Below are 25997 nucleotides of genomic sequence, written 5' to 3' on the forward strand. Positions count from 1 at the left end.
AGTTGCCTTACTGTCTTGCTAATGAGCTTTGCTCATTTCATTTATAAACCCAGGCAGGCTGAGAGCAGGAGCTGTGGGAACTCATGGCTGAAGAGACTGGTTTGCTTTTCCTTGGGAGGGCATCTGCTCTGGGGGAGAGTGGCTGATGGCACTGGGCATCCCAGTACAGTGCATGCCCAAGGTCTGGTTTGGCATCAGTCTGGCTCTGATGGAGGAGGCTTTCTTGTCGCCCTTAAACTCCATCCCTTGTAATACAAGGAAAGACTGTGCTGAAAATCTCTTTTCCATTGCTTGTCCACATCAGCTCTGCTGCTCTGGGACTCGCATTGTGTTGATATGTTGGAGTATTATAAAATTGCACTGCACTTATCTCATGGCTTCAAACACAACAGGTTAGCAAGGGTCACACCTAGTGACTGCTGTATTCATGTTTGGGATAAGGGCTTTTAATTCTGCTAGTTAATTTAATCCCCACAGTTCGACAGTGTGTTTCTTGGACTATTTTTCATCTTCAAATTGCATTCTGCTGGTTAGTTCCTGTAGTGGCCTGCTGTGCTCTGCATTTATGTTCTTGTTCTTAGGATTTGTGCTGTTACCACATCGTCTATCAGACACGTGAACAACAGAAAATGAATGGTGTGAAAAGTTTCCATGTCAGTTTTATGAATAGACCTGTGGATTCCACTCACACAATTAAGGGGCTGTCTGGGTGACTGTCACCTGGGAAAGAGATATATGTCTCTTGCTAGATGTAGCATCTGGGTACCTGTTATTTCACTTGAGTTTGAGAAACTCATAATTTTTAACTCCCATATTTCATTAATGGAAAGCTGTGAAAATTGCCTGTGTGTTCATAGGAGAATAGATTCTGCCTTTTTTCTGGTAATGAGAAGAAATCTCTGCAGCATTATCAAAGGATGAAGTCTCATTCAGAATATAATTTGTTGATGCTGTCTGACCACCATATGTTGTTGTAACTTCCATCCCTCTTTGGCAAGATATAAAATAATCTGCAAAATATGGAGATCCATGTCTGAAGAGCCTGTTTAAAAGTAATGCACTATCAAAATGGATTAGCTGTGCCTGAAATATTTCTAGATTTATTTGCTGTCAAAAGGTGGTAAAATGTTTAAGGCAAATAGCCTGGTTGTGTTTAGGAATTTGACCATGAAAGAGCCTAGGGAGATGAATTTAAGTATTATTTATACTAATTGTGCAAAATATTTTAATTGTCCAATATTATAAATTTATTATCTATCGGTTTCCCCCTCTCTCCTTTTTTCTTTCCTTCTGGCTCATTTGGCAACATTTATTCTAAGAAATTGCCTGGAAGCCTGAACTTGTTTCAGCAGAGTGTGTGTTACAGTGCATAGCATTGCAATGTCTCCAGCTTACCTTCTTTTTAGCACAGTCCAATTAGAATACAGTGAAGGCACCTAGATAAAGATGCTGCTTTTTTCTGGTGAGGCTTGCATGAAGCTTTATGCTTGCAGATGGGTGTCTTGGATCATTCATACCACCTTTTTATCTCCATTTAAGAGATGGTATAAAAGCCCTTCAAGTAATGTCTCTGCTTTCCCCGCTTTTAAATGCAGTGCTTTGCAGTCTTCAAGAAAATAATGGTTTTATTTGTTTTGTAAAGTTGCTTTTCTGCAGGCATTGATTTGATACAGAACTGATTTCTAGAATTCCTTATGATTTAGTGCTTTTTTTGTTACACACTGACAAGATCTTTTCTTTAGGTCTCATGCTTTAAGTGTTCTCACAGTGTGACAATACTCCAGACTCCAGTAGGCAAGGCTCTGTCTCCAAAGGCTGGCTTGTAGCTCCATGTTGAGCTACTCAGTTAAGAAATTTGTACACATTAGGGACTAGGAATAAAACTGTGATTCAGTTGCTACTATAGTTCAAGGTGGCAAGTCAGAATGATTATGAGGTGGGCAATGTGTGTACCTTTGAATTTGTCCCGTTTTAATTACAACAGCTGAAAACAGATTTGGGTGCAACCCTTGTCTTCAAAGAAAGCTTAAAGAATGTGAGTGTGGCACACGATCTAGTTAATCTACCATTAAAACAAATTATTTCATCATTCAGACGTAACATATCGATCTTAAAGGATTTTTCTTACATAGCTGGTGGCTTGATACTTTTTAAACACTAATGCCAAGGGTATAATCTCTCTGAATAGTGTAATAGCTTTATATTTAAGGTAGAGTAGGGATAAAATTCTGTGTTTTCATGTGAGCTATGAATACCAGTAAGGTACTCAGGCAGGAATTACCTTATCGTACCTTTGGGGACACTTATCAAATAATTTTTATGGGAAAGTTAATACGTTGAGACAGAGTGAATGGAAAGCTGCTCAGGATGCTGAGTGTAGCCAGAATTGCATTGCTTTTGCTGTCCGCAGATCTGCAGCCTGGGCTGATTCATTTAGCACATCATCGAAAATCATGTAGTGTTCAGTGCTGCTTAAAATTATATGAAATTGTGTTGAAGAGATTTCTCCATGTTGGCTTTGAAGGATCCTCTCCTCCTTGCAGAAGCAGGTCTGCAGGGCCCAGCACAGCTCTGCAGGTTGCCGGTGTTACGCTCAGCAGACACTGATACTGCACTGGCAGTCAGGGGAGTTGCTCAGGATTTAATTTCATGCTTGTGTATCTGAGTGTGCAGTTGCTCCCTTTTTCCTTTAATAATGTATCTGCAAGCCTCAGACCATATATTATGGTGTTCATTTCTCCTCTGCCATCAGCACTGGCATGATGGATCAAAGGAAACCTTGCAAGGCAAGGGCTTCTGCTGTGCCTTCTCTTCATTTCTCCCTCTCTGTGCCTCTATTCCACCTCTCTAATTTGGCTGCTCCATGTTGAGCCTTCCTGGAGCATGTTCCTGCCCCTCCTATTGTCCTGATTTCCACTTCCCCAACTTTTGCAGGGTTCCCAGAAGAGAGGAGCCTCCCATGTTTGCTCCCTGTTGGACCAGCCTGTCTAATTGCTGGCTTTTCTCCAGCATCCAGCTCTGCAGGAGTGGAGCTGGAAGCCACTTGGCTGCTCCCTGTTCTGGAACTGTTAACTGTCTCCCAGCTGAAAAAAGATTTTTTGAATCCTGTAGTGATGGGTGCTAATATAACGTAAATATTTTCTTGAAAACTTAAACTTTCATTGGTGTTGTCAAGTTGTTTTGGTCAGAAGGTACAACCAAATCTGGAAAAAGTAGTGATTCTACCTGAAACATAAGATTGTTTTGATGTATGAAGCAGTTCCTTTTTTGGAAGAACTTGATTTGAATGCTTTGGCTCTTCCAGGCTTTTATCTGAAAGGCCACTGTATGCTCTGCTCTGTACCTTGCACCTCTTGAAAATGCGAGTCCACTGACCCCAGTTAATACCAAAGAACATAAATACCATGAGACCAAGTCTGGTTTTCTGATGACTTTACCAGTATGAGATATTGCCAACAATAGCTGTTTCTTCACAAACACAATAGTTGTATTTTCTTGGACTGTTTTTGAGGCCTAATGAAGAAATGCCTGATTGAGCTGTGAATGGGCTGAGGAAGGGAGCCAGGTGAGGGAGGAAGGTGGTGTTGTGTCATGATTTTTGCAAGAGCCAGACCATTACCTTTTCAGTCCACAGCATGGCCAGAGATCCTAACCTATCATCCTTTTCCCAGAGTTTCTGCAGCTACCCAGTAAATGTATGTCTTCTCTAACTTGCTGATGACTACTGAATTACTGTATGTTTGTAAGGGGATTATTGACATTAATATTGGGCTATCTAGCAGTGATGCAGGATTTTATTTAGAATGGGATATCCCAATTTGTTTCTTTTTCAGTCCTACAGAAGCTATTTAGCAGCCAGCAAGTCCCTTCCCATAGTTCTCTTCCAGAGTACTTGAGCTCCCTCCTGGTTTGTAACATCCTTGATGGTGGAAACAAATTCGTGTACAGCATGTCTCTCCACCTTTTATAAATACAGATAAGTGCACAAATCTATTAAGTATCTGTGCAGAAAACTAAACCAGCATATTTTCATAAGAATGTCAGGTTTATAATTGCATAAATAAGATGCTGATTGAAGCAAATGTTCAATTTCACATTAAAGTTAGGCATTCATAAAGGCTTGGATTTGCATAATTAAATTTTTTGCATAGAGGACACTGAAAATCAGTGGTATGATTCATGGCCATACTATGGTTACCATGAGGCTTTTTGATGGTTCCAGCTAGAAGTACAAAGGTTTACAACCTGAGATGTTTTGCACTGACTCGGATCCCCTGTACTTTCAACAAATATAGATTATTTAGACTCAGTACCTTTCTCTGGATGCAAAGGCACACAGGAGGCCTCACTGAGCAGATACCTGCAGGAGCACCTTGTTCTTTGGAGGAGGCAGTGTCCAATCTTCCTCCTGCCCGAAGGGTTCCGACTTTTTCAGCCACAAAAATCCCACAATTACTTGCCTTCTCTGTAGAGGATGCTCAGGAGAAAGCTTTCAGAAATGAAAGCTGTCTTTCATTTTGTAACGAGGAGATGCTTTAGGTGTGTTTCTCAGCACATGTGATTTTTTACTGAATAAGAGGGCCATTTTTTTCTGATAGCCTTTCCAGCCATCTGCCTAGGCTATTTCATTGTTCCCTTCCTTGGGATTTTCATGGTCTCTTATCTTTATTCAGTGTTGGGTTTTTTTGCCAAGAATGTTTGGGTCTCCACATCCCACATCTGTTCTCTCCTGTTGGAATTAGTGCCTCTTGCCTCCCAACCACGTAGACATATAAAAATAAAAAAAAAAAAAAAAGAAAAAAAGAAAAAAAAGACTGAAGTAAGATGTTTAATTTAGTATTTTTAGAGAGGAAAACAAGGTATGAGAGGTCATGTTGCCTACAAATCCTGGTAGCACGATGTGTTCCAGTGTTTCTAGTTCACAGCCTGGGGTGAATTGACATTTAGAAAGTTGCCAAGGAATCTGGAAAACTCATTCAAATGGCACAATTAGTACCTTTGCTCTCCCAAGAGAAGATTTGTCAGGGGCAAACCTGTACTGCCTTTCTTGAAATTTCATGACTTTTCTTACCACTTCAGGATTCCAAAACCTGCAGAAATCCACGTTGCAGAGGGAAGGTTGTCCACAGAGCTGTGTAGCACTCATGTATAACCTTGGGCACAGCAGACTCCCTGCTACTGTGGTGCAAGGGCTGCACCTCCCAGAAGCTTTTCCAAAGAGAAAGAAAGGCAAATTCTGAGTTACTGGTCCTGTTATGGGCTTCTTTCCAGCCCAGCTGTAATTGGCCTGGGAATAGAAGGGAAGGCAGCGCTTGGTGAGTGCACACAGGTAGCAGTGCTTTACATGGTTTTCTGAAGCTTTAATTTGAATTATTCAGCTAGCTTCTTACTGATCAGATAAGTGGTTTGGGAGAAGTTGGGCTTAAATTTCCATAGAGCCATTTGGTGCATACTCATTCCTCACTCGTTCCATGTCTCTGGATCTAAGGTGGTTTTTGTTTGTGTGCATTTATTATAGTGCTCTGAGAAATGTAGTTGGAATTTATTACAGACTTTCTACTGACACTTGTGAATTTACACACCTCCACTTTGGTTCAGTCAGATGCATAGAAACAATAAGTGAAATATGCACATAAAAAGCCCAAATAGCCCACATCCTCATGGAAGCAATTAATTCCTTTACAAAAGAAAAATAAAAATTATTGGTGGTATAAAAGAAAAATCCTGGGATGGAATGTAGGATGTGGGTTTTTTCCTGGTTTACTTGAATTGAATACCCTCTAGCTTGTGGAGTTTTGCAAAGATTTCTCCATTCCTTTCCTCTCCCTTTCACACTTTGTAAGTCATTGGTATTGCACACTGAGTGTTTTGCCTGACATAGTTTGGTGGTCACTGGCAAAGTAAATTTGTCTTCTGGGTCTAAACAGAGAAAGTTTGGTCATATGTCAAGGCTCATATTTTTGTTTGTGTACATCAGAGTTTCCTTATGGAAATTACTGGAGTGTCACAGGCATCCAGACCGGAATAATGGCTTCAGTGAGTCCTGACTTCTCCTTTGGATGGGGGGGAGGTTTCAGGAACATGCCTGGTAAATTCTTTGAAGCAAGATCAAATTTGTGGTCTCTGCTCAGCAAAGATTTAAGCTTCACTGTGTAAACTCCAGGGAGCCAATACCACTTTCTTAATGATTTCTGCTTCTTTTCTTCCCAGCTCTGACCGAAGGTTATGTGGGCTCTCTGCATGAGAACAGACATGGGAGTTCTGCGCAGATCCGGAGGAGAAAGGCTTCAGGGGATCCTTACTGGGCATACTCGGGTGAGCGACTTGTCTTCTTCAGAGCACTAAAACATGAAATGTCTCCAGAATCGAATTGCTTACTTGATTTTTATTACTACTGTGCTCAGTTTAAATTAGTTTTACAGTGTATTTTCTTCTTCTCCCTTCCTTGCAAATTCCCCCTCTGTACACACGTCCTCCTTTCTTGCATTTCTGCCATTTACTGCTGGATTTGCCTTATTATTCTGCTCCTTTTCTCAGTCTTGTTTTAGTTTCTTGACAAACCCTTGGTCAGGCATACTCTCAAACTTCGCTTTGCTCTTCTGGTCCAAGCAAAGTTAACTATTTGCTTACCATTTTGGGCCTTCTAGGAAGACTGTAAGCATCCATATAGATATCCAGATTAAAAAACACAAACCAACAACAACAACAAAAAAAACCCCAAAAAAACACAAAAAAAACCCAAAAAACCAAAAAAACCCCCCCAAAAAAAAAAACCAACACCCCAGAAGTTTTGAAATTACTTGTTTCTGTGCATATATTTTTGTGGTAGTGTATAATGACAATGATGGGACTTGTCAGTGCATCAAGCCAGGATGTGTGATGCTGAAAAGATTGGATACTGGAAGAGTATTTTATTGTTCGTCCCACTGCTTTCATAAAGTCTTATGGAAGAGCTCATGTACCTCCACAATTTTGAAATACCACCAATAAAAATACACTTCAGAATGATGTCTGATTTGCTGGTTGCTGTGTTCTAGAAATGGTTTTAATAGCTATGCTGTCTCTGTGGAAGATACCTAATATCTAAAAAGTTTTTATGAAGATTTCAAGCATGATATTGAACTTGTATATGCTTTTCTGGACGATCTGAGATATGTTTCAGACATCTGTTGCTTGTCCAAGAGGGTTGTTGTGCAGGGCTAGTTTTAGGTGAAGGAAAAATACTATTTTCTAAGAGGTCTGAATGCTGATACCAGATAAATATGCAACTGTTACTTTTGACTGCCAAAACCCCGCTTTTATCCAGACCATTTATTTCATTGGGAACGAATGATTATAGGTAAGTGGAGAGTTTTTTTCCATCAATATACACAAGTCATCTCTATTAGATCTCAAAATACAAGCTATCTCATTTGCAAATGGGGTCAGGCAAGTAAAATAAATCTAAACATTTTAGTAATGTAGGACAAATGACCACTTTTGATTTTCAGCCAGTTCAGCCTCTCTTATCTGATGCCATTTTGTCCATATTTGCTCACTGAGGGGACCAGAGGTAATGAAAATGCTGAGCTTCTGTGTTTAGGCTGAAAGTGGGAATAAATGGTGGGTGGCAGAGCCCAGATGCCAGACAGATGTTTTTTTCTAGCTGAGCATGGTGAGGAAGATGATCATGTTATCTGTTTCTTTCTCCTTGCTTCCTCATCCCCCAGAATATTTCCCAGGAACCCTGAGCAGGGCTTGGCTAAGCAGTTTATGTACTAATGTTTGTCCTGTGGGTAAGGTTTTGGACATGACTAGGAAGTTTACATCAAATGAGCCTACAGAGAGGGGAAACTTCACTCTGCAGTAAGCAATTAGCCTGTGTCAGTGGTTTCCAAGCTCTTTCACAGACATTATCTGGTAGGCTGCTTCCCTTCCCTATCCTCAGATGGTCAGGCCAGCTCCCTTCCAGTTATTTGTACAACAGCTGCTGGCCCAGCCCCAGCAATTATGAGCAAGGAAGGAGGCTCTGCTGGGCTGAGGGCTGGTGAATCTGGAGTTTCTTCTAAGGGAATTTGCCAATGGGAGTAAACAAGACCAGGATAGCTCCTGACAGCCGTCAGTGGACAGTCTCTGCTGAGCCCCAGCATAGACCATGTGTTTTAGGCTGAGCTATGGCTTTATATTGATTTCAGTTGAGCAGAACTGATTTACAGCAGCACAAGCCTCTCTCTGTTTATGGCTGTGCCTGCCTGCTTGCAGAGCTTTTGTATTTTTGGGCTTAAGAGTTCTGTAATAAATCCTGATGTGGGGATGCAGAGGTCCAAAAGCAGGCAGCCAGCTGTGGTTTTTCTGCTTGGGGGTCAAAAAAGGGCACAGCCATGTTGCAGAGAGCCCTCAAATATCCATCTTCCACAGGATATATCTTTTCTATACTGTGCTTTTAGATTAATTCCTCAGTAGCCTGTAGGAAACCCTTCAGCTGCTCTGAGCTCTTGCAGAGGGTGAATGGTCCAGGAGCTGGTTTACACTCTGTAGATCAGAAATTTTCCTGGTTTCATGAGTGATCTATAGCATTACCCTGTGCTGCCTGGTCATATTGATCCTCAGGCACAAAAGCTTAGAGAGGAGGAACTTCAGTCATTGATCAGGTGTTGAACAACCGTTGGACCTGTAACATTTATATAAGGCACTCACATCCGTAAAGGTGCCTGCGACAGGAACCTGTGAACTCCAGTGCCCTGTGCTCATTACTGCATGTTCCCTACACAAAGCTGGACCACACTTCTCCTTTCACAGGTTGGAAAGGAAAGGATTTTAAAGTCTTGTAAAATAACCCTGTTGTGTACGGACACAATTCTGACTATAACATTTATTCCAGTTCAGAAATAAAACTTGCAAAAATAAAAACTAGATAATTAAATGAAGAAGGCCCATTTTGAATGGGTTCTGTCAAAAAGACAGCAGGAAACACAATCAGCCCTTTAGAAGAAACTTCATTAAGTCTATGCTAGCAGCTCTTTAAACCAAATTCAGAAGTGAGCAAACACTGAAAACAGAAGACTAGCTTGTCTTTAAATAGGAACGGTGAGACTGAACAGAGACTGAGATCTCCTAGATGTTCTTTTTAGGATTTTTAAGAAGCTCAAACAACATTTCTACAGGGAATTCTCTGTCCGTGTGTATTCATGTATGTTTTGGGAAAGTATTTATTCCATGCTTGTGTCTTACAGTTTGCCAAAGACTTCCTAAACTGGTACTGGCCACATTACTTATAGTGCAAAAGAAATGTGGAATAGGCACAGCACAGTCACAAGATGTAGGTGTGGATCCTGAATGTGTTTCACTGCAGTCTTTGCTTTTCCAAGTCATCTTTTCTGTTAGACTAACCACTGAATGAACAGGTTTGAAATGATTTTTAGCCCATCTTTATAATTGCCTCTGAACTCAATATGTTTCTAGAACTCATCATAGTAACAGATAGTAGTAGTTCAGGTGCTTTTTCATCAGTGTGGACATATTTTTGTAAACACGTAAACTGGTTTTTAAGCAAAAAACCAAAACAAAACTCGAAACAAAAGCCTACAACTTGAAACAAAAGCAAAGAAATATGCAATTGAAACATCTGCTAGATCCAGGGCTTTCTGACTGACCCTCCCTCGTGTAATGTATGTTTTTTCCTGGAGCCTGATATTCCAGACATTTAAAGATGCCTCTCAGTGTCAAGTGTTGCAACTGTCAGTGCTCAGAACACTTTGCTAGTGATCTGAGCAGACCCTAGTTTGCCTTGCAGTAGACCAAAAAATGAATAGCTCGAGGATCAGGGCCCTAGGAGGAGATTACAGTGTGAGATACAGATGCAGATGCTTGTACCTTAAGTGATGATAGCTCTGGAGGACCTGTATGTACTCATACCTGTTCTTCTGAAAAGCTATTGTGTAAAATTAATGTGACAATCATTGCATGATATTGTGGAAAACCAGAAGTAGCAAGGGGCTTACCCAAATTAGGAAACTGCTATTTGAGTCTTCAGGTAAAAGACATGATGTCTAATTATTCCCAGTGTTAATTTGTGTGATTAACGGTATGGAATGGTCTGCACTGTTCTGGGGCAGGGTGTTGTAGATGATGGTGCTTTTGTCACTGGAGTTTCCCAGTTGAGCTGGGGTGCTGGAACTGGCAGGGCTGGTGTGCCTGCCTCCCTTGATGACTGTTCTGCTGATCAGCTTCAGTGTTGTGAGCTGACTCATTCAAGAAATACTCTTTTAAGTAATCAAAACCATTTGGGCTTCTCAGAGAGAACAAAAAACAGATGTTGGCCAAGGATGTAGATGTGTTCTTTTTAGATATTTATCTATCTGTGGCTTTGTAAAGAGAATCCTGTGTAAAAAACTCATACAGTTGTTTTTTCCCTTTAATCTTATGGTGCATTCAAGGCATCTCTTTCCTCTTTGTACCTGTAGTCTCTCTTATTCTATGTGAAATTATTAGCACTGCTTATGATGCTTCTGTTCTTTGTGCATGTCCTCACTGACATTTTTCTGTTTAAAATGTTGAATCCTTTCTCTCCAAGATTCTGTGCAACTGCCATGAACGTTAGGAGAAGTTAACAGAAGAAAAATAGGCTTTACAAGAGTAGAGATGACCCTGTGAGTGGGGAAAAGTGCCCATTAAGAACAGGAACTTTGGCCGTGCTGTCAAGCTAGTGGACACTATCAGTGTGTGAATGCTTTGTCCTACAACACTTAGGCAGTTACTGCTGTCCTTTAAGATGCTATTATTTAAAATATAACCGGTGGTGAATATAAGAACTGAGTGTTCTTCTCAAAAGCAATTGCTGGCATTAAAACAGAAATGATGGATAATGGTTATTTCCTCAAAGAACAGCAAATGGTGATGGAATGTAACTTGGTGATATCCTTTGTAAATGTGTGAATTTCTCTCTTTGCTTAGATTGTTCTCATTAAATAAGCTGCTAATGTGGATTGGACAGGAAATAATCAGCATATAGTAAGGAAAGCATCAAGTCATATTGAACTGAGAGGTAACTAATGGGCTATTTGCCTCGGTCAGTATTTCACTCTTTCAGTCTCTCAGAATAATAAATCTTGATATTGACCAAAACTCTGGCACATCATGTGCTCAGTTATCATTCCTCTGTAAAAGTACTCATCTCCCTTAAATGCAGGATGGTCAAAATGAGCAGATTCTGTCTCTCTTGCTTTCTCACTCTTTTGAGATGACGTTCTAAAGAGGATCTAAGCTGAGTGTCTTGGGGTGACTTTATGATGTTGTATCCCATCTCGATGCCCTATGCCCAGAAATTAATTTTGTGCCTTTCTATGCCTTTAAACTGAGCCTGAGAGGGGAGAGAGAAAAGTGTACTTTTTCAAAGCAGCTTGCAGTTTGTTTTCATGTTCCAAGGACATAGAGATAAAACCTGTCTGCTTCTGCAGCGGTGGGAGCGGGAGGAAGCAGCTTGCTTTCCAGCCAGTTTTCAGCTTTCTTTCTCTCTGGAGAGAGACAGAGAGTTGAACTTTTTCCTGGGACTTCATTTTTTTCCCCTTTCTCTCTGCTGGACGGTTTCAACATCAGAATACATTGGGAGGACTTTCCACTGAGGCCTTGGCCCTGGAGGTGGGCCCACCACCCTGTCCCAGCTCCAAGGAGGGGGAGAGAGACACTATGGAAGGACTCTGAAATTTTCCCAGGTTTTCTCTCTACAGCAAGAGGTTTCATTATTTAGCATTAGTATCTTTTTCCTGTGTATTTGTTAAATAAATAGTTTTATCTCTTTCACTTTCTTTCGAGGAAAATTCATTTTTTTTCCCGAACCTCCTGGGGGGAGGGGTGGTCGTAACCTGCCTTCTCTCAGAGGATATATTTCTAAATTTGCCCAAACCAGCACACTGAGAGAAGTAGGAAAAACATTCCCATTAATATCTGATCTGATCAGTAAACTGAGCTTTGAATATTTTTATCTGCATTCATCAGAGATGAATGGTAGTCTTCAGTGAACCCTGCTGGAACCAGGTGCAAGGCATTCATTTCCATATGCATCTTATTAGATGAACAGTTGTTCCAGAAATCAATGCTACACTCTTTCATAGGGGGAACACAGGAAACTGTAGCTTAGAGTTTGCTGCTAATGTCTGAGCATGAGCCTCAATTTTTAATGTGCACAGCTAAAGCAACTGCTGTGTATTTTCACAAATAAACGGGAATTACCATCTGTATATTTTGATTGTTTGTATTCTGACAGTACTGGGTCATGAGTCTTCATGTCCATGAGCAAGACACTGTACAGATGTGCACGAGACATCTGTGTCTGCAGAATCTGCATCTAAATGTGCACATGCTTGGAGGATGTCAAGGAGAATGCTTTTTATCTTTCCTTAGCTATTCTGCCCCTGTGAAGGAACCAGTACAAAAAAATATCTTTTGTTTCTGTTCTGAGTATGAAGAAATGAGTTTTCTCATTCCTATCCCAGAGAACAGGATATATCTTCCTAACCATAAGCTAGCATGAATAAGGAATTCACTATCACGCTTGTGCTGAGTATTTACCATTATCAGTTCCCTGAGGGGAGCCAGCCTTGCCAAAAGCAGCCCAAGTAGTCTGTATCATTTTTACTAAGCTGTTTTGCTGGGGAACACAGCTCTGATTGAGAGTCTTGTCATTTAGTTTGTTTGTCTATTGGCAAGTTTCTAAATAATCTGCTAAGGAAACCTCAGGTAGTAATTTAGTTTCTACTTAGGATTTTGTTATTGAATACCATTAATACTGTTTACTTTCTCTTCTTGCCATCTTTTCTTGTGTGCCACACTAACAGTTTATTCCAAATACTGTCATAGTCAATCCTGGTATCCAGTCTATTGAAATGCTTGACTGGATTTTTAAAAGTTGGATGCAGATATAGTGAAATTTCCCTTTTTTTTGGCAAGGTTCTCACTAGAATTTGATTTATTATCATGCTTAAGTACATTAAAACAAATCTCTGATTTTTGAGTGTTCAGAATTTTTTCTTTACTGTTTCTGACCAGATAGGCCATTGGCAGATGAGCAGCTTTGAGAGGCTGAAATATAAGATGTGCAAGGAACCAGTCCCCTCAACTTTCACTCTTTCACGGATTTTTTTCCCTAGCACAGTACAAAAGTATAAAATAAAAGCAGCAGATGCTAGATGAAATCTTCAGAGCTTCAGATACAGTTATTCCAATAGTGCATCAAAGGTATTTCTGCTTTGCACTGCTGCAATCACAGCTGTGGCGATCTCCCCTCACATGAGGGAGCACAAAGAGCTGCTTTAGCTGAGGAGGGAAGACCTCTCACTTCTCTTTAAATGTACTGTGCTTTTTGTTGCATTTTCTTTCAATGTGAACACTGGGACATTTGTGGAAAACCTCTGGAATTACAACAACCAGTGCACTGTTTCAAAAGACTGAGAATGTGCTGAAGTGCAGCAAAAAGTTGTCAATTTAGTTGATCTCTAGGCATTGAAATAAGCAACAGGATAAAATATTTGAAGTTCTTTAGACATAAGAACACATGAAATGCCTATTTTTTAAGCATGCAAAAGAAAGATGGAGTATTTGGGTAGCAGCTGTGATACAAGCTCAGCAAATGGACTGGAAAATACTCAGAAGGTTGGAGTCTGCTGTTTTTGAGGTTCTTGAATTATTGCAGTGATACACTGAAGTTCAGATCTTGATTTCATATGTAACTGAACACATGTAGGAGAATAACAGTGAGGAAAAAAGTACGTGAACAGCAAGGATACTTCAGTGAGAAACAAAGCAAGCAGGGAAGCTCTTGTAAGAATAGCCTTGTAGTGTGTGGATAAAAAAAATAGCTTGGCACAAACATTATTGCAATAGTCCAAGCATGAAATAATCAAGGAATGAATCAGAATTCTAGTTGCAGGATATAAGTGGAGTCTTTGTATGAAATGGCTGAGCCAGGCCAGTACTGCAGTTGATGCAGTAGACGTAGAATTATTTCCATTATTTTTGTTATGTCAGGTGGCTTCTTTGTATCTTTCCTGCCGCTGCTCAGAAGATAATCTTTTTTTCTGTATCTCTGCCCCAGGAATTGCCCCATGTCTCCCCTTTCCCAAAAAGTGTCACCACCTTGCAGAATGTGGCATTGCAGATTTACAGTTTTTAATCATTGTGATCCTTGAAAAGCAGCCCCTGCCTGCGCAAGTAGCAGATCTGCCCCACTGGGATCCCTTGCCAGGGGAGGAGTGAGTGGGGCAGGGCTGGGCATTCCCCCAGCCTGGGCAGCTGCTGGCAGGCAGGTCTGCCATGGGATAGAGGTGCCATATGTTTATTCTGTGTCAAATGTCTACTCATGTCGACTCATTCACATGTTCCCTGGAGAAAGGAAGAATTAGGGAAAGTCTCATCTAGATCCTTTGGTACTGCAGAATGAGTGCTTAGCAGCTGAAGGAATTCTAATTCTTACAATGTCTCTGAGGTGGTTATGTTTGCATGGTGGGGCCCAAAGGACAGGGCAGTGTAAGTAACTCTTGGATACACCCCATGCCATGCACAGCAGAGTGGGAAATTCAGTCTCAGTCCCAGTGCTATCCTCTGTCTCTGAGGCCACACATCCCACCTTATCAGATGCTAATTGAAGAGACCTTGGTTGCCTCGGAGACTACCTCCTTTGGGGGAGACCATGTTGGTAGCACAGGTGTTGTGAAGCTCCTGAGCTAACAGAAGGTCTTCTGGAGGTGATCAGGCTTTGGAGCTTAATTCTTCCTTCATCAGCAAACTCAGTTTCTCCCTGTGCTGGTGCTTTGTTGAAGCTCTTAGTCTGTTTGATGCTTTCAGTTTTTTCCAGTGGGTTTGAGGAAAATCACATTCTTTTCATATTCAATACACAGAACATGTGGCTTTAAGTTACAAAGTTTTTTTTAAAGACTCCATGTGCCCAAAGAGTTGGATGGGCACACTTTTAACTTGTCAAATTAAATAAATATGAAATCCTGTAATGGAGTGCAGAGCTGTGCATATAAATTACATCTTTAAACAGCACTTGAGTGATTTTCTGGAAATGTTTTCAACTCTCCTCTAAACTTTTAAGGGTCATCTCTGTAGCCTTTCTATTTGAGGGAGGCTATTGGCACTGGAATGATTTATTGAAGAGTTAATGTTGCTTTGCAGTGTAAAAATAATGTCAAGCCTTACTGAGAACCTGAGTATCAAGCTTCTGGTTTTGTAAAGCTGGGAAAGCAAGTGGGTTCAATTCAATTGAACCCTGAATGAATGTTTCCTAAGTGTGTGTTCCTACCCATTCCCATCTCTTTACACTGCCCAGTTGTGAGATGAGTGGGACTGTGGGTTGATAATGTTTTCAGGATAATTAGTGAGATGAGCAGCTTCATTTGTGAAGAATTAAGAACTCCTTGTCCCTGTTGCAGAGATGTAAAGATTGGAACTTGAGCTGCCATAGTAAGGGCTGGTGGGTATTGGTGGCTCATGGAGCCCTTGTGGTTGAACCCTCAGTAGGGTGAGATACTTTTGAAACAAGTAACTCCTTTAAAAATGTCGAAGACTTGACCAGCAAGCAACTTTTCCACCGAAGGAATCTTTGCTGCCATGAGTATTAGGCCTTCTATCTTGCTTCATCTCCACCCTGCTTGTTTTCTTCCAAACAGTACTTGCTGAGTTTAACCTAAGCCAGTCTGTTCTGGCCATGTCTGAAGTAAACCCTCTCCCCTACATTCCTGTTTGAATGCAGTCTCACTCCATGCACATTTTCTCCACGCTGCTGTAGGATTACAGCCTTGCAGGCATGTACACAGATGCACGTCTCTTCTTAGCACAGCTGCTGTGAGGTAAGCTCATGCTGTGATCACAGATGTAAAGACCAGGAGGGCACAGGGAGGCTGGGTGCCATGTCTCCCATCACCCCAGTGTGGCTGAACTGAGGTCTCTGAAGCTGGCCCATGCTGCTTTTTTTACCTTGATGTAAATTAAAGCATTCAGGCCAACATGTAAGTTGTGCAGCTGGAAGAAAGTTCAGGAGGAGCTGTTGCACATGAGGTTCTTGATTTCTGACTCTCTTGCGAGGTTTTCTCAACTGTCTTGGTGTATAAATTTCCTCAGAAATGAACAGAAAAGTCCCTGCAGTTGAATGCCTGAAGGTGATGAGTATTGGCATGTGACTGCAGTTTCTGTTGCTTTCCTTATGTGGAATAGAGAAACAAGTCCCAACTCCCCATAATACACTCACAGCTAGAGCTGAGGTGACAAAGGTCCCTTAAATGTTGATCATTTGCTTTTGCACTGTGGTGGCTTGGGACCTCACAGGGCCCCTCTGCTGTATTTCACATCATCTGGTCCTTGAGCACTGGGGCCCGTCCTGTATGTCAAGCTCCTGTATGAACAAACGCCTAAGTGGACGCGCTCACAATGAAGAATTGAATGTTATATGATTTGCTTTGTGTTTGTGTGAACATATTTCCCAAGTACAGAAATAAGATTCACCCTGAGGTAGCACAGCAGTGAAGTCATGGAGAGTTTAGATCACTTCATGTTCAGTTTTACATGCTGTCTTTTGCTCCTGAGGTGTGGTGGTGTGTCTCAGGCTGCTGAGTTCAGGCTGCTGCTGGAGTCTTCTGGCCCCTTGGGGTATGAAAAGCCATTTTACATGCCAGATGCTAGTCTGCTCCTAACCAGAGGTGACGTGAACTTTTCAGATGGATTCCAACTTGGAAGCTTCTGTGGCACTTCAGATCATATTTTTAATTTATATTTCTGTTGCTGGAGATGTGAAATGGAGACGTTTATCTTCGTGATATCTCCATTAGCATATGCTGATCTCTGAGGAAGGGGATTTGCTCTGTGAAGGTGTTTGCAGAGAATTGGATGTGACTTTTGTAAAGAAGGGCTCAGTGTATGTAGTTCAGTTACTGCTTGTATTGCACAAGGGCTCCCCAGATGCCTGAAGGACATAATTGCTCTCAGTGCAAACACAGAAAAATTACCTCTACCTTAAATTTGTGCAAGTCATCTGAGAGGTGGCTTGGTGTTAAATGCATCGATGGCTGAAGCAGAGGGTAATAAGGTGAAGACTATGAGCTGGAGAAGGTACTAAGAGCCTCCTTTTCTCTGCTGTTACAACACTAGAGCCATGCAGCTCTATGAACAGTTAAGTGCTTCATATTCCTGTGAAAAGTCTCCAGTGCCTAAGAAGCTCTGAGCTTATTTCCTGGCCTCCAGTTGTGCTCTGTGCCACTGTTCCCTGTGTTGATGCTTGTGCATCACTAAACCAGTGACCGTGCTGTATCTGTAAGGTCACCCCCTTCTCTCAGATTGGGTCAGAGTTACCCAGCAAGTTTGAAAGTTGTAGTGGGAGGGAAGGCGAGTTGGTAGCCCAGATGCAGTAGAAGGCTCAAGTACATAAGCCTGTTTCCTTAGGAAATTAGGCTAATCCATGATGGGCCCCTATTCAAACTGGCAAGTGCTCACAAGTAGCTTTTCAGAACATGTGCCAATGAAGTTCTGCTTCTGTGAGGAAACCTGTGCGAGTTTGGCAGATGGGTTCTGAAGGCTGAAAAATGTCTGGGTGGTTCAAGTGATCAAAATATTAGTCATAATTCTATCCTGTTGTGCTAAGTGAAGTATACCTATTCAAAGGAAATGGTCCAAGTCCAGCCTTTCCATTTGATGCCATCCACACTCCTGATCATACATGCCAGTGGAGGAGGTCTGCACAGGAGCTCTTGGAAGAGAGAGTTGTAGGCAACCATCTGTTTGGCATTAGCAGAAGACCTTAAATGAGGGAAGGTGGTGTGGTGTGGAACCTGAACACATCATTCAACATCACATCTTATGATTTCAGTATGAACAGGAGTGCAGAGTATGATAAACATTTTCAGCTTTTTTTCCCCAAAGTACTATTGGAAACTGTAATAAAAAGTAACTGCTGAGAAAGTAGTTTTGCTGAGTTATGCTATTTCTGAAAATGCATAATGCTCCATAGGCTTTTAAGTGATACTGGGCATATTTAACATTCTTTGATGTTAATTTCCTGGCATATGGACATCTCGACTTATTAAAATAAATAAGTACTTCCAAATTTAATGACATGATGGAGGAAATGGCCTTTTTTCACATTCACGTCCGCTTCGCTGGATAATTTAATGTTTTAAAATGTAAGTTCATATTAAAGTTTAAAATTCAAGTATTGGTTTTTGAAATTCTGTAATAAAAAGGTTTTGCTGTGGGAGAGCTGTATGAATTACTGAGCATGATAACACGATTAGCAAAGACTAGCTGGTGATTTCTTTGGTACAAAATGCGAGCTGTAAATCCTCCCACTGGGACCTACAGCGCTGGTCTGCTGGTGGGAACTTCTGGTACTAGTGATTGTTCCATTCCTGGGGCATTACTCTGCGGCCTGGCAGACTTGCCAGTTGCCTGTATTGCAGAGTGAAGGCACAGCTGTGGAAAAGGTCTCCTACATCATTGACCTTTTTCCCCCCCACACACATTTTACTCTCTCTTGGAGCTGACACTTAAGGCTTCTTGGGGCTGAGATGAATGTTTGTTAATATTGGCTCCCAATATGTTTTCTTTTATACTAAATGTGTATATTTGCTTCCAAGGTCTTTGCATCTACTGGGAAGGATTTTCTTTATAGGTGTTACTGTGTTATTATTAAGTACAGGAAATGCACTTTGGTCCTCTCTTCTGTGCTGAGGGAGAGCAAGAATTCCCTGGAGAGTAAGTAATGTTCAATGTGATTGACTGGATATAAATATTTGAGTCCCAAATATTTAATGGAAATTACTGTGTTTGAATATAGTGATGTGCAGATGATGGAAGTTTGCTCTGTGTCTTGCATGTCTTGAGAGACTGCTCACGTGCTGTGTTGAAGCCAAGGATGACTTTATTTCATTTCAAGGCAGACTAGAAACTGAAGAACTTATTTTCAGGGAGAAAAATGGCAAGGGACCCGAATGAAAAACCTACTCAGCTGAAGCAGAGGTGACAAAGTTCACTGTGATTATATTGATTTTAAATTACTGTGTAGAGCTGGGACTAGCCTATGTCTAGTCCTGCTCACGATGCAAAGAAGAAAGGAAAAAGGCATGAATACTTTCCCCTCTGCTTCCAAATATTTTGTTACCAGTATGAAAGTCTGAGAGCAGCCTTGTCCTCCTGACATTCCCAACAGGCAAAATAAAGGTGTTCCAGCATCCTCAGTGGAGCTGAAAGGGGATAAGAGGCACAGTGAGACTGAAACCTGTTTTTTCTCCCTCGGCAGCCTACCCCTATGCCCTGGCTCCTGAAGGGAGGAGCACACAGTGCCCTGTTCAGTGTGTAACAGATGCCATCAGTCTGTGTGTGCTCCCAGCTCTGCCAGAGATGACATTAACGGGAAACAGAGCATGTCTTGAGTTTGATGCATTTTTGGTGAAAAGTACTGCAACTGCCTATACCACAAATTAAAACTAAGCTGGAATTAATAGCGATTAACAGCATTTATATTCATCTACTAGAAGTTTTATAGAAGAGTCATTACTGTTTAACTTTATGTAGTTTGCATCTGTTTCACTGTCAGTGAGAAAATTATCCAGTCATTTAGAGTTAACCATTTATTTTAGACCAGTCATGTGTTTTAGTATCTAATGCGTCTTTGGGGAACAAGAATTTAGAGCAAATAAAGCTAATTGTGGTAAAAAATTGATATATTATTATCAATGGTATATATATTATTGTAATGAAACTCTTAGTTGCCACATGACTGAAAGAGCACAGGGGACTGTTTGTACCTGCAGTAAATCCAGTGAAATTTTGATGGGAGATATTGAACCTCCTTGTTTGGTGTGATGGAGAGAGCGCCTGAGGCACTTGGGTAGGGAAGATGACTATTTCTGTTTCTTCCCCATGGTTTTTCAGCAGTCTGACATAGTGTGCATTCCTGGGCCCATGCCAAGCAGAGATGTGGCCTCCAAGTGAGATTTTACTACTACAGTCGTAGATGATTAATTTTGTACCAAACCATATCGGCGTGATTAACCCAGAACACAGCAATAATGCTGTTTTAAAGATCTTTAGTGCATCCATTACTTCTGTTTCCAGTCTGCTTTTTCACTAGAAAAAACCCCTCATTTCTTACCATTGAATTTTGAAGTAGAGTCTGGGCCATAAAAATCACACTGAGCTGACAGTGGCTTGTTACATTTAACTTTGTCTTCATTGAGGGAATCTCCAAGATGCCCTTATCTGTTGCTCCTTTGTAAGGCTAGAGGTTATTGCTCCCCCCCCACGACTGTAAGGGGCAAAAGAAAGCCATTATCTGTCCTGAGCCATCCAGGAGACTCAGGAAGCAGAGACTAGGGTCCAAACCAGGGTTTGTAGATGTGCTTCATCCCTTTCAAGACACAGCCCACTCCGTGTGTGGTAGCACACCTGTCTGAGCCATGCAGGGCTGCAGGTGTGTTATTTTCTGACTGGGAAGGCTCCAGCTCTCTGGAGCAGGTTATTCTTGCAGTGCAGAAGGATGCTCCCTGCCTGTGAGTGTTGGGTCTGTGCAATTGGAAGAGTTGGGGTGGTTCTGCAGGCAAGGCAGGATGCTTTGGCAATCACAACTCTCTTAGCTTTTTTAATAAGATGTTTCAATATCTTTGGGGCATGTTTGTTGGTTTTATATGTGTGCTAGGTTGAAAGCAAACCAGTGAGAGATTCCAAGTCAGAACTACAATTTAATAGGAAAATTAAAATAAATGCAGTAGTACAGAAACACTGACAGAGTCAGAATACAACTTGACAGCCTGTCAGGCAGGGTGGTGGTAGCAGTCCAATTAAATAGTGGCGGCTACCGTCCTTGTTGGAGTGACAGATGTGGTGCTGGCAAAGCGGTGATCCTGTAGAAGGGTCTGGTCCTTCTCCAGTGGTGGTTGTCAAGCTCGTATCCTCTGGGAATCCAGTGGTAGATGCTCCCGTGGTGTTCCAGGCCTCAGATTATAGCCAGGTAGGAATGCTTGGTTCCTCCCCCTGGGCGGAGCATTTCACAATGGGATGATGTAATTTTATGAGTCATGCAGTGAGACCTTGGTGGCCCATTAGCGGACATAGCCCCTGCAGGGAGTTATCAAGGATGAGTCATGGAGAGGATAAAGAACATTGCTGCACTTATCTTACATTGATGGTAATAGAATACATACTTTTTTGTTACATCTTACATTGCAACCTAAGACATTATATATGTTTTCAATTTTAAGCTCAAAAATACTTTGTAGCTCCACTGTAGAAGTGCAGGTTAAATAATCTATCCATATTTTGCAAATCACTGAACTTTAATACCTTTATCTAAAAGCATTTTTGGGCACTGCTTGGCTCTTAGAAACCTGTTGTTTGTTAAATCACTCTTTAGGTTTTGTATAGTTTAGGCCTTTAAAAAATAAAAATAACAATTTTCTATTGTCCCTGGAAAAGCCTTGTACCCTTATCAACATCCTCGGGCTTGTCTGAGGAAAGCAAATACACCCTCTCATGCCAGTGGCCATGTACAGACACAGCCTCATATTATTTCTGTGGGATTGTGACTTCTGTGACCTCTTGCTGGTGGAGTATTTGCCTGAATAAATCCTATGATTATGTGCTGCTGGCAGAACTTACCCATACTGGGGGAGCAGGGGTGGTGTGGAGCAGGGAGCACCCATTCAGACTCTTGCACTTGGTAAAAGAAGTATTTTTTGCCAAATCTGGAAGAAGAAAAACAGTGTGTGTGGGAATCACTTTGTTTCCCAACTGTGGCAGTTCTGCTTTCTGCTTCTCTTCAGCCCAGGTCAGTGCTGCTGAAGCTGGAGGTGATAGACTTTGGTCTCATTATCTCTTCTCATCAGCCTTCAATTTTCTTGCCTTCACACATCTTTCTTCCTTGAACATCCATAGCAGGACAGAGATCTCCAGCCAGTTACACTGTTCAGTCTCTCCCACAAACACTTTTTGAATAATTGTGCCCTGTCTCCACAGGACTTGCTTTCACAAAAGGATCTATTGCTGACTTTTTTAGACTCTAGATCGCATTATCTTGATGCATACACGTTGTCTCCCTAAATGAAAGGGAAATCATTCTTAGTCAATGAAAATACAAATGCCATTCCTGTATGGTTTTAAACCCAAAGCGCTGGAAACAATCTGACCATGTCCTACCAGCCAGTGCCTCTGCGAGGTGTTTCTCAAGCAAGCTGTGTGCCTGGGGACTGACAGGAAAAGCTTGCTTCTTAAAATAAACCAGTTTCAAAATCAGGCTTTGGCTCCCTGGAAGCCTATATTTTTGCAGCCACCTGTCCTGACTGCTTCCTGCTGTGATTTAAACCCGTGCAATCTGCCACTGTATGCTGATAGAGATTGTTCTGCGGTAGGCTGGGCTGCGGGACTGTGTCAAGATGTGCTCTAGGAGTATTTCACTGCCTCCTCTACGTGGAGGTGGGCAAAAACCCAAACCCCTGAGTTGAAACTCCACATGGTTTGTATGAAACTGTTAAGGCTGTAGACTTAAATGGCACAGAGATTGAACTGTCAGAAACTGGGTCCATCTTCTCTTACCAAAAGGACAGATAATGGAAAAAGCACCTCTGGCAGGCAACTTCTGTAAGGGGAATTTTATTACATGCAGACCTCCAGGACAATCAGAGAAGGATTTTGATTCATGAGATAATGGTTACCTTTAAAATAGTGAAGGATGGATTCAGGAGAAGGTTGCTGTTAGATTAATTAGTATTGATAGAATTGACACAGGTATAATATAGCATTACTGCAGTGGATGAAAGTCACCAGACAGAGAACCAGTGCAAGCACATTGGGTTAGTTGTGTGCTCACATTATCTCTTGTGGTACAGGTGACTTATCAACAAACCTATGTGAATGTGAAATGAAGTTTTCTGTGTTTAATGCTCTGATTAAGAACTAAATACCTGGTTTTTTATATATCTAGGAAATGCATTATCAATTAATTTAAATGAACTTCTTCTGATAGTCGGTTTCTCTCCTCATATTCAGTCATCCCTGTTGGTTTTTTTTTTTTTTCTGAATGTCTATCTTAAAGCAAAGCCAGCTGATGGAAAAGAGGAATAGATATTCCCCAGCATTAAAATAGATCGAGAGTTTTGTCTTCAATGGCTTAAGAAGGCACTTTCAAGACCTTGCAGCATAAATAAATTCTGCAGACTTAAAGCTTTTTTGGCTTGTTCAATTCAAAATGATACCAGTATCTCCTACAGAAATTGATAATACAGAGAAAATGGACTTCATTTTCAGGGAGATGAATTAGGATGAAAAAATGCTACTGGAAGGGGGAATTCGGGAGAAATCTTAATAGAAATCTCCAATTAGTTGAATGGCTGGTTATCTGTGACAAGACATAGTATTTACTAGACACTGCAAGCTGTATGAATACTTAGAAAGAAAAATGTAAAATAATATTCAAGTTTGTGTACTGTGTGTTGTAAAATGTGGGTGATCTTTGCAAGGCTTTATGGCTTAAATAAGTTTTTGAGAAAATACTGGGAGAAACTTATTAGTGGAGTATAAGATTATGAAAATTACTGTGTTTGGGTACCTTGTTAAAATCTTTGTCAAACAGCCATTTTATTACACTTGGCTCTAATTTGATAAGCAAGGTCAGCAGAATGGGGATCTTATATTTTTGTCAGTAAAGGCAGTGCTATGAAATAAGGAGGAAGAAAATCTCTCCCTTTCAGCACATAAAAAAAAAGAGGAACTAACTGAAAGCTAGAGGGTAAATGGTATAAAGTGTGAACCCCTAAACTCCTTTCATCAAATACTTCAAGTTTAAAAAAAAAAAACAAACCTGAAATCCCACTGGAAGCAATTTAATGAAAATCAGAAATTTTATTCTTAATCCTGGAGATGGTTTCAATCTTGCATTGATTAGTCATAGGTGTGAGGATCAGGTGAAGTGTAATTAGCTTGTTTTTAATTGCAGAGGGAATTTTATAATGTTAAATGCCTATATGAGACTGAAAATGTAGAAGAGAAAAACAAGATAACTCTTGAAACTGAGTGCTACATGTGAAGTATGCTGCTTGTCCATCTCTAACAGTTTTCCAGGTAATCTGCAAATCGTGTGTTGGTTTTCAGCAACGTTTTCTCCTGTCCATATTGTAGTGCAATATTAATTTGGGGTTTGGTATGTTTCTACATCTTGGGTTTTGTTTTTCAATAGAGGTGGAGCCCCATGGTGGCTTCCATTCTACTGTCTTGATGATAATATTTTCGCCTGGTGAAAATGGAGAACATCCAGGCCTTTGAACTGATGTGGAGTAAAACTGGGGGATGGAAATAAGCCCAAGCTGCATCTTCTTTTACTGTCTGAGGTTTATTTCTCTGCTGAATTTTGAATGTGTCTACTTCCCACAGCAGTTGGGAAGTGAGTGTCCTGGAAGGTGCTCCTGAAAAGGCATCAGGTGCACACTGCCTAAATCATTGCATCAGCTGTACAAACCCAGAGATGGAGGGGAAAGTGGTGAGAGTTATTTTTATGGCGGGTTTTTTTCCAGTCAGAGAAGAAAATAAGAGGCCGTTGACATGGTGGCCAATGACTAATTATCACCTGTTGCTCCCACAAGAGCTAAGCAGGGGATTAGCATTCCCTGTGCTCCCCCTGCTACTTCTGCCCTCAGCTGGAATTTTTTTCAAACCGTGTTTCAGATGAAAATGCAACAGTCTGGCATGAATGAACACCGATACAGATCTGTCTAAGCTCCTTTCTCACTTCAAACTCAGTGATAGTTAAGACAGGATTATAAAGAAGCAAGAAAATTCAGCTCAGAAGTCTTGAAATCAAAGCAGTTCAGTAAAACGAAGGTATTCTCAAACCTTCGTGCCAATTAACACTGGGCTGTTACAGCAGAGTCTCTTTTACCTCACAAAATTCTAAATTGTGTTTATTTGGGTGGGTGGATTTAAGCAGGGGGAACCTATAAAGCTTACTTTTGATGAGCTTTCCCCAGGCACTGGGTCACATCAAGCAATGCTTGACAGCTGGATTTTTATCACTTCAAAGAAGAAAATATTTAGCATGATACAGAGATTAGATGCCCAAGCTGATGCTGTTAACTGTGCTGAGGACACCTTATTTTCAGCCAAATATGTGTCCCAGAGGAGATGTTTCTTGCTGCTGATCAGAAATGTTTCAATTTGGAAAAATTTCTCCAGATTTTTATTCAAATCCTACTTACAGGGAATAAATTCCAGAGGTCAAATTTTTGCAGTCACTTAAACAATCATGAAATTTGGTGCATATCAGTAGTTCTGTAAAACTATACCTGGTGATTATGAATTACACTGCATATATGCTCTTAATAATGTTAGGGCACTGGCATCCAACTGCACATGAAATAAATAAGTATAAATACTGTTGTAATCTTCTTCAAGTTTTTTTAAATATTATTGATTCAACCCAAGTAACATCATTACTGATACAGCATGTGTTTTTATAGCGGACCTTTTCCATTTTAAAATTTAATTAACCGTGGCATGGTGTAATAATTTTTTTTATTGTATTCATTCCAGGGAGAGGAATGATTGGCTGCTTTTGCAAAATGTAGTTGCTTTAAAGAAAAAAAAAGCCAAAATCAAATTAGAACATTTTCTACACACCTAGGATCCCCTGAGAGTAATGATGCGACAATATACAGAGTTCAATCCACGCACAGCTGAAATGTGGTCAGCCAACTCCACAGTGAAATGAAAGAACCATTTAACAGCTTAAGAACAGCACAGAACAGATCAGTACATGGAGTGAAGAATATTAAACTTCACTAAAAGTTTTAGGTGCACAGAATGTCATTACTAAAATTGAAATTGTCAGGCTCCCAGGATTAATACCTCTGTACTTACAAAAATTGCTGTCATGTCAATGACCACAAGCAGTCATGACCTTGGTTCTGTTTGGAGGGCTTTTAAAGGTCTCCCGTTGGCCTTGAAAACCTAATTCCCAACATTTTAGGTAAGCCCATTATTGCAAAGAT

At 40.9% G+C, this 25997-nt stretch overlaps 1 protein-coding gene across 2 annotated transcripts in view; it reads left to right on the forward strand.

Annotated features, from left to right (window-relative positions):
* PTPRG (protein tyrosine phosphatase receptor type G) overlaps positions 1–25997 on the forward strand; it is a 403292-nt gene that overhangs the window by 83203 nt on the left and 294092 nt on the right. For both annotated transcript variants that reach the window (XM_039558715.1, XM_039558716.1), the window contains exon 2: positions 6211–6315. In XM_039558715.1, coding sequence (XP_039414649.1) covers positions 6211–6315 — 105 coding nt within the window. The remainder of the gene's footprint in view (positions 1–6210; positions 6316–25997) is intronic.

This window comes from Corvus cornix, chromosome 12 (assembly GCF_000738735.6).
Source record: "Corvus cornix cornix isolate S_Up_H32 chromosome 12, ASM73873v5, whole genome shotgun sequence".
Taxonomy (NCBI): domain Eukaryota; kingdom Metazoa; phylum Chordata; class Aves; order Passeriformes; family Corvidae; genus Corvus; species Corvus cornix.